The following is a 10,032-nucleotide window of genomic DNA, read 5'->3' on the forward strand; positions in this document are numbered from 1 at the left end:
TCACCCACGTCCAATCAGTTTACATGTTCGTGACAGTGGTTCATGTTTAACCCGAAATCGATTGTCTCTTTGATAGAAATCAGATCTTGAACCAACACATCACTAAGAAGGAGTAGAGGTTCAGAACGAGCTCCGATTCTATCGATTTTGAGTGCATTGAGTGTAAAAAAGTTGAAAGAAAGTTGGAAAACCATCTTTCAATCCTTTTATCCATGGATATGTTCAGATCTATGTGAGAACCATGTTTAATCATGTGGAAATACTGCAGATCCGAGTTGTTCTTGGTGGAATGAGGCCAAAATTTGAAGTTCATAAGAACTCCATGATGACATCACCCTAGAACACCTCAAATCCACTGATTTCGCGGTTAAAAGTTAAGGTTCAAACGTGAAAAAGATGAAGAAGTTTGTGTAGATCATAGAAGTACAAGATTTAGGTTGAAAACTTACAAGAATCGCGAGAAATCGAGAGAAATGAGTGCTTGAGCGAGCTGGTCGAGTGAGAGAGCTGTGACATCACACATGATGTGACAGGAGGGTATTTATAGGGTTTCCAAAGGAGGAAAGTGCGCAGGGTCGGATGGGTCACCGATCGGATGACGACCCGATCGGATGGCAATCCGATCGGATGGCCACTCGATCGGTTGGCCACTTGATCCTGGTGTCCGGCGTGTTGAGTTTTGTCGTTTCGATTCGCGTGTTGAGCGTTGCGATGCGTTTCGAGCGAGCGATGCGATAGATTAATAATAACACACAAATACGATATCTAACATACAATCATCATTTATAGCTGGCGTTTAGCGTTTGCGATTCGATTTCGATAGAGTTGCGATTGCGTTTCGATAAATCACCACAGACATAAACATAACTAAACATGCACAAGTAACACATAAATAGCACACACACGTAAAACAATATCCAGAACGCATAATTCGAGTTGCGAATATGATTGCGATGCGATAAGCGATAACCAACAAAACATGCGATTAAACCTCGGTTATTCACAGATACTCCACATAATACAACTAAAGCAAATAAAAATAAAGATTCGATTACAAGTCAAAGAATTCAAAACAGTAGTTGAGCAAGGAGTAACAGATCGCAATTAGCAATCTTTTCTTCCTTTGACTTCAATCTTGACTTTGACTTTAACTTTCGAACACGGGGTGTTACAATTGAATCATGGAGAAACTCAACGAGTTACCAGGAAGAGGGAGTAGCATTCGACAAAAACAGGCAGAATGGCAGCTTGCCATTGACATGCTTTGTACACGTTACGAAGACCCGAATAATGTAGAAAAAAATAGAATAGGGTTAAATGTATTACACCTTTAGTACGTTGATTGTAAATTATATATAATTAATGTTGTAATCAGTTGTTTATGGTCCGCTTCTTTTTCTTTTGTTAGGCATTTACAGTGTATAACATTATGTAATCCCCCTCGCCACAACACGGTACTTGTTGCAATTATTTTCACAATGTACAAAATCGGTTCCATAGGTTAGTAGAGGTGTGCATGGGTCGGTTTGGGTCGGTTTTGACCAAAAACCATAACCATAACCGCGATGTCGGTTATTGGATAACCATAACCATAACCGATCGATTATAGCGGGTCGGTTATGGGTGGTTAACCGTGTATTTAGCTTAGCTAAAGATAGCTTAATTCTTTTTCACTTGGAATAAATTGTTATTGCATATTTGTATATATTCGTATATTACATATCATTAAAAAATACATATAATCTATAATATTAATACCAATTATTATCGAATATTCAAATAAAGTGATATGATACATTCCATAAATTCAAACAAACATTTAACCAAAACCACGAAATGATATGAAAAACCGATAAGTATGAAAAACTGATAAGTACTAAATATCTTCAGTCAAAAACATCAAATATTAAAAGTATGGTGAAAAGTCCTAAATGCTACAAAGATTTATTACATGTCGGTTTGGTTCGGTTATGGTAGGTATGGAAAAAATGATAACCATAACCGACCTGCTACTTTCGGTTTTCAAAAGAACCATTAACCAACCCACCAGTTTTTTATTTGGTTCAGTTTTTTCGGTTAATTTAATTTACGTATCTGAACTTTTTATTTACGTATAATTTTATAATATTTAAAACTGTATATATATATATACATACATATATATATATATATATATATATATATAGTGGAGAGTTCAAATGAGAAGAATTAAAAATTAAGAATAAAAAGAATAAAGGATATAAAGGTAATTTGAACAAATCATTTAATTTAATGAGTCTATTATTTATTTTTGTTATTCAAATTAATGAACTCTAATCATTTAATGAGCATATCTTATAAAATAGTTGTGCATCTTACACAATAAAAATAATCCTGCACATGATCTTACATTTTCAACGTTTCATACACCATTAAAACAATATTTTGATGTAGGATACAGAATGTGTAGGACTCAAATATTTTTAAATAATTTTGCGACTCGTAATAAAATCTGTGTAGGACACAAAACTTTTAAATAATTTTGTCACTTCTAATAAAATTTGTGTAGGAGCCAATACATTAATGATGGTGAAGGAGAAATTTATGGTTGCATTAATAAGAATTGAGTAACTCTTCAAGATATTTATTAATATTTTACATCAAAATGTCAATACTACCCTTATTAATTAGAACATTAATTAAAAGTTGACAAAAATGCAATCTTGATTCGCAACGATTGATCAAAAATATATATGGTCTAGATTAATTAATTTTTTCTTCTTTTAAGAAGATTCTTCTCAAATGAACCTCCCCCTATATATATATATATATATATATATATATATATATTTGTTTTGTTCATCTTAGCTTGTAAACATGTCTACAGTATACATATGTGTATAATTATTTGTTCATCTTAGCTTGTAAACATGTCTACATTATACATATATGTATAATTATTTTGTTCATCTTAGCTTGTAAACATGTCTACATAATACATATATGTATAACTGTTTTGTTCATCTTAGCTTGTAAACATGTCAACAGTATACATATATGTATAATTGTTTGTTCATCTTAGCTTGTAAACATGTCTACATTATATGTATAACTGTTTTGTTCATCTTAGATTGTAAACAGGTCTAAAGTATACATATGTGTATAATTATACCGTAACTTGTAAAACATGTCTATACATATATGAATAGTCGGTTGTAATTAATCCGTAAGTGTACCTTGAACATTATCATGCCCACCCTTTAACACCACATGAAGTTTGTATGCTTTCGTTGACCCGACACTAGGCAAATGACAATTGGAAATAAACTCTTTTGTTGCAACATCCAATTTCCTTCTTTTCTTGCTCAAATCTAAATTGTTTAGAAATAGGCCCGTGATTGTGTACATCAACAAACTCATAAACTTTATAATCTGTGGAATTTTTGACAAGCTTAACTTGTATTAAAGATTTGTAATCCGTAACGTTGAAATTTGTGCGCCTTGATAAAGAGTTTGAAGAACCTGAGTCAACCTCTTGATCCTTCGGTTTGTTTGCTTTAGAACACAAAATATATTTGATTGTAATTACACCTTGTTTGTTTGTTAATGTAGTACCTAAACGAGTACTGAAACCAGCATGCTCAGCATAGTTTTCATACATAATGATAGCTTCTTGAACGAAACCTAGCTCCTGTATACTGCATAACTTCAGGAGGAAAGGCTGGGATCCAATACCTTGAACCACTTGGAATTCATAGACATGACTTGATATAGAATCTGCATGAAAAAAAAATTAATTACGAAAACAATATCTATTCACATGATAAAAAGAAAACATTTAGTTACTATATTTATGTACACATATATACACACAGTGTTGTAAAAGTCGGATTACTCGGCCGAGTACTCGGCGAGTACTCGGTCCTCGGACCCCCTCCGAGACGACTTCCTCCTAGGCGGTCTCAATTAGTCGGCCTCGGGATTACTCGGGAGTACTCGGTGCCTAGTCGGCCTAGTCGGCGCCTAGTCGGACTTAGTCGGCCTAGTCGGTCTAGGCGGTCAACGTGGTTTGTTGACTTTTAATCGCTCAAACTCGGTCAAAATCGGCCTACTCGGCCTTGTACTCGGACTACTCGGCCTTGTACTCAGACTAGTCGGACTTGTATTCAGAATATTTGAACTTTAATCATGTTTCATTTTAAATTATACTCAGTTAACATGAATTATGCTTATTTTAACACATAAATAATATATAACAATTAATTTTCTTTATATTTACCATGTCCGCGTACTCCCCGAGTACTCTCCGAGTACTCCGATTACTCCCAACTCCCCAGTCGGCCGACTAGGGACCGCCTAGCGACTTTTACAACACTGTATACACATGTGTATAGTGAGTCAAAAACAGAACCTATACAGTTAGTGTACATGTATACACATGAGTATATAAAAAATTTACATAAAGAAACTATTCATTCAGTAAACATTCAATTACTATACACATATTTATTGTAAAAGCTAGAACAAATAACATACAAATATCTATAGCCTATGATTAATTACAAACAGTAACTATTCAATTAGTAATAGACAAAATATATACACATGTGTATAGTATGTGAAATATATTACATACAGTACGTATTCAGTTAGTATACAGAAACAAATATACACATATGTATACCGTATTACAAACAGAACATATTCCGTTAGTATACATCTATGCATACATCTTAATAAAACAAATAACAAAACATCTAATGTTTTGCAAACAGAAGATATAATACATCTATACATACATCAAATATGAAAAAGCACACTTATCTAAGTAACATTATACATAAATTTACATATGAATATACTGAATCTCAAAAAAATAACTCAATATATTATCAGACGACATAATGAAATTTGAAATTACCTTGCTGTTCGAAACCGTTCACACAAAAAGGCTGATCGTGATCAAAGTTAACGGAAGGCACAGAGATCTGAACACTGTTTACTTCATCCATTGAATGCGATAATGATCCAACTTCATCATTACTTGTAGAATCCATGGAGACAAAAAGCTATGTTGATCTTAAATAAAGGGCAAAAGATAAGTTGATCGAAGATTTTCAGAAAATTATCGAATCCGTACCAGATCTGGATCGTATAAAAGAATCAAATCACAAATCAGGAGGATCGTATTGAGGATCTTTGATTGAAGGTAGAGATTTCTCGTTCTCAGATATGAACATAAAAAGGATAGTAATGTAAATAAGAGCTTTCTCAATTAGCCTACTACTTCTCACATGATCCTAACCCTATATAATATATATATACACACACACACACACACACACACACGTAAAAATCTCTTATGAACAACATAAACAAAGGAAAATGAATGATCGTAGAACATTCATGAACACATTACCGAACGTTCACGAACACAATCGAACGAAAGAGAGCTTTGTTCATGTTCGTTCATTTAACCAATGAAATTTCTTGTTCATGTTCGTTCATTTATTAATTGAACGAACGTAAACGATCTTCCCGCCGAACAGTTCGTGAACTGTTCGTTGAATGTTCGGTTCTTTTACAGCCCTACATCTCCCTATTTGATAGAATTCCAGTATACATGATATTAGAAAATCGTCTTCTGGTTTTATCCAAGTGACTGTTAACAACACTCATATCTCCTTTTGGATCTTTCTTAACCAATTCTTTTATCAAGTTACGATTAAGCCCACCCCAAGTTATAGGATCAAAAATATCAATACCCTGATTAACATTAGCATCATCTTCATCCATATTAGCTTCATCTACATTAGCATTAACATCATCTTCATTCTCATCAACATTCACATTAACATCATCTTCAACCACATTAGCTTCATCTAATTAGCATTAACATTATCTTCATTCTCATCAACATTCACATTAACATCATCTTCACCCACATTCACATGCACATTATTTCTTTTGAGAAAAACTTGTATATACGGTTTTGTTTTACACCCACCTTTCTTGTTTCTGCCTCTAGCTTATTCTTTTTACGTTTTTAATAGCCGAATAGGTATTTGTATTTAGAAATGAGAGACATAATTACTAAACATTAAACAAAAAATATATTCAAATAATCAAAGTCTAAACATACAATTAAACATTAGACAAAAATATACATACAATTAAACATCAAAGTTTCAACAAAAAATTAAGAATAAACATTCAAATTTCAAACCCTAAACATATTAAGTAAACATTCAGACCCTAAACATATTAAAAAAACATTCAAACCATAAACATATGAAATCACACAATAATACTTAAGACTTAAAGTAAAACAAGAATTTTAGAATTCCATACCTAGGTGAACATCTCAAGTCTCAAGTCAAACTTAAAAATCCCACTGCCCACAATTCGATTCACGGATTCAAACCCCAGTGACCTGTGCATCGCTTCTGTATCTTTTTATAACGCCCTCACTTTTGGGGTTGGGTTTAATACTCTAATTGACTGGACAACTTAAATAGATTGGATTGGGCTACTTAAAAGCAGATTTGGTAAGGCCCTTTTACGTTTTTTTATCATAAATTCAGGCCCTTTAAAAATTCGTCAAAAAATATACAGATTTTATATACATGTAAAAAGTTTAAAAAATTTTATGGGCCCTGTAACGATTATGGCCCTGTTTGCAGTTTTAACGTTTGATTTTGTAACATCCTAAAGCCTTAAGGCTAAGGGCTGCTAAAGTAACATCCATATATAAATCATATTTTTCAATTCAACAAAACCAAACGTGTTGAAACTTGAGACAAGAATTTGACACTTAAGATGAAAAAAATAAGACATTAATATGTGAGTGAACTTGAACTAACTTTAAAAAATATTTATACAATTGTGTTCATTTTAGTGTTAGTTTACGATTATAAATAAATTATATATTTATTTCATAATTTATGTTATAACGGTTCTTCAAATAAAACACAAAAAGTAATTAACTAGAAGAATGGAAAGAGAAAAAGAATCATTAACTAAATGTGTTTTAGTTAAATAATTATAAAGTTTTATTAAATGTTTTAGTTAAATAATTATAAAGTTTTATTAAATAAGAAGAGAAAAGGGAAACTGTGTTTTAAATATTATTAGAGTTAATTACGCGCTTGGTTCATGTGGTTTATCCAAAGCAACAAAGTTTGGTACTAAGTTCTGAAATGATAAAAATACCCCAACTTCTCAGTTAGTTTTTAAAGGTCATCATCCTTAAGACTCTAAAATGTTACAAAATCAAACGTTAAAACCTCAAACTATTACTTTAAAGTAATAATAAATGATATTGTTACTTTCCACAAAACACAAGAACTAACGGTTTAATTAACTCTTATTACCTATTATCTTTCCATATTGAAGCATTGACACTTGGGTATTTAAGAGATACTCGATCTTTAAAAATTATTAAATAAAACACAGAGAATAGTAAAAAAAACTACCTAAATCATTCCTTCATCCGAGTTTTTAAAATATAGAGATTCTATAATGAATCTCTTTATATAGAAATTATTATTCCTTCTCTATATCAATCTATGTAAGAGCATTCTCACCGGTCTCTATCTCAATCTATATAATTTAACTATAAAACACATTTTCTCTAAGCTTTGTAATGTAACTACAAAACACATTTTCTCTCAATTTTGTTTATTTAAAAAAAACCTCTCACATCCAATTTTCCATCCCTATCTCTAACTTACTGATAAACACTTTATTATCATGTTGTATCGGCTTTATACACTCACAAACTTACATAGATTGATGGATAGTCAGTCATTCTCTAAATATAGAGGGTCATTATTGTTTTTATTCAATTTTTCTGTATTATAGACATTTTAATAAAAGGATGTCTTAGGGCTGTTTGGCAACATCTGAATGGTTAAGTGTTGAACCAGTAAGATGTTTGAATCATTAAGTGCTAAACCAGTAAGATGTCTGAACCATTAAGAGCTTGTATAATGCTTAACCGTTCAGAGGCAAATGTCTGAACAATCCAAATTAGAGGTCTTAACCATTTAGAGTCTGTATAATACTTAACCATTCAGTGGCACATGTCTGAACTATGCAGACATCTGCTCGTGAAACAAACAGTGTGAACCATTAAGTGCTGAAACCAGTAAGAGGTCTGAACCATTAAGAGTCTCATTAAGAGGTAAACAAACAGCCCCTTAGTTGTTTCTCTAACTTTTTCCTTTATATTATACATTATACATATTAAAAGAAACTTGAACAGTAAGTTTTCTTTTCTTTTTTTTCTTTTTTTATTGTCTAATGAATTTGATAAAGTACAATGAGGATGACTTTATGATATTGGCATTATCTATGTAAAGTATTTAGATGTTTAAACAATTGTCAATGGTTTTTATAAACAATTGTTAATTGTTATGGTAGAAAACATGAAGAAAAGTATTTTAATGTGTGTATATATTAGGACTTTAATATTGAGTTTCCTTTTTTTTTGCTATATTAAGTGCCAATATCATATAAGCATTGTAATTTCAAACGTATATTAATTTAAATTGGCCATGAATAATGTTGTGAATTTTTTAAATATTCTTTTTGAGTTTTTTAATAAAAGATTATTTATCATTTAGTTTATTTTTTTTACCTTGCTCATGTTAGTTATTTTAATCTAACTATGTAACTATACTTTGTAAACATTGTGGTACAGTTTTTCATGAAAATGAATATCGTGCCGCTATCATACCCAAATAGAACCGGAACCGACGATGTGTATTTACTTTTTTTTGTATTCAAAACAACGTATTTTTTTTTGTATTGTATATTATACGAATGCCGATAACAATATTACATATATTATTTTTATTGTAAACTATAGAGTCTCGATATGTGATGCATCTAATCGATTTCGACAAAATAACATCGGTACCGATATCGGCAATATTAGAAACCAGTATCCGGTTTTAAGGTTTTTGATTGATATAAAAGATGTGTCGATATCCTTTTGAGCCTATCGTAACTTTATTTCTTTAGTTTTCTCTTTCAGTTACTATAACGAGTGTCGGTATTGAAACGAACCCAACAGAATTGATAATAACTGAGTTACCGCCGGATAGCGCGGGGGGAGGGGGACCCTACTAGTTTAAAATAAAAGTGAGTTTTAGAGACTCTAACGTAAGTGTTCTAAGTGTTTGTAGTATAGTCTTAGAGAAAAGAAAAAATTATAAAAAAAGGATAAAGAAGTATTACTAAATTGGAAAACCAAATGTTAATGGTTTTTTTAAAGATGAATAAATTTTAAAGATAAAGGTAAATTTTATTTAAATTATAGATAAAGAGATCTGATCATCTCTCTCTATAATTTATACCTATTTACTTTTTATAAATGTATGTTTTGATTTAAAATAGTGTTCTAACTAATAAATTCATGCTTAATGATTTTAAAAGTAAGAAATAAAAGCAAGCAATGAAACCATGACATATTACTTGTACACACATCCTTCCCGACCCCACCAATGATTATGGAAGCCTGAATTATTGCATACACATATTGATTTGATTGTTCAATTCATACTATGCAAAAAGTTAATATTCTTGAATTGATTAACATCACATTCATACATATTACAAAGTGAATAATAAACTTTATCATTTTAGTAACATAAATATATATCCTAATTAATTAGAATCACATATTCACTGTCACACCCCAACCGATAGCGGAAACATCAGAACGAGACGAACAATTGTAACACCCCGTGTTACGAAAGTCAAAGTCAAGATTGAAGTCAAAGGAAGAAAATATTGTTAATTGCGATCTGTCACTCCTTGCTTAATTACTGCATTGTCCTCTTTGACTTGTAATCGAATCTTTATTTTATTTGCTTTAGTTGTATTATGTGGAGTATCTATTAATAATCGAGTTTTATCGCTTTATCGCTTATCGCATCGCAATCGCATTCGCAACCCGAATTATGCGTTTTGGATATCGTTTTACGTGTGTGTTATTTATGTGTTACTTGTGCATGTTTAATTATGTTTATGTTTGTGGTGATTAAT

The 10,032-nt window shown here is 31.4% G+C and overlaps 1 protein-coding gene across 1 annotated transcript; it reads right to left on the minus strand.

Annotated features, from left to right (window-relative positions):
- Window positions 1-3,280: 3,280 nt before the first annotated feature.
- On the minus strand, window positions 3,281-6,446 carry LOC118486501. Its single transcript, XM_035982985.1, has 3 exons — window positions 6,331-6,446; window positions 4,901-5,124; window positions 3,281-3,756 (listed from the first exon to the last, which is right to left on the minus strand). The coding sequence occupies exons 2-3, from the start codon at window positions 5,034-5,036 to the stop codon at window positions 3,281-3,283; spliced, it is 612 nt and encodes a 203-aa protein (XP_035838878.1). The 5' UTR covers window positions 5,037-5,124; window positions 6,331-6,446.
- Between the last annotated feature and the right edge of the window lie 3,586 nt (window positions 6,447-10,032).

The sequence above is a fragment of the Helianthus annuus genome, chromosome 14, assembly GCF_002127325.2.
Source record: "Helianthus annuus cultivar XRQ/B chromosome 14, HanXRQr2.0-SUNRISE, whole genome shotgun sequence".
NCBI classification, from domain to species: domain Eukaryota; kingdom Viridiplantae; phylum Streptophyta; class Magnoliopsida; order Asterales; family Asteraceae; genus Helianthus; species Helianthus annuus.

Coding starts and splice junctions, on each gene's coding strand:
- LOC118486501 (XM_035982985.1), bottom strand. CDS start 5,036: ATGGATTCTACAAGTAATGATGAAGTTGGATCATTATCGCATTCAATG. Junction 3,757..4,900: donor GAACGGTTTCGAACAGCAAG/GTAATTTCAAAT, acceptor TTTTTCATGCAG/ATTCTATATCAAGTCATGTC.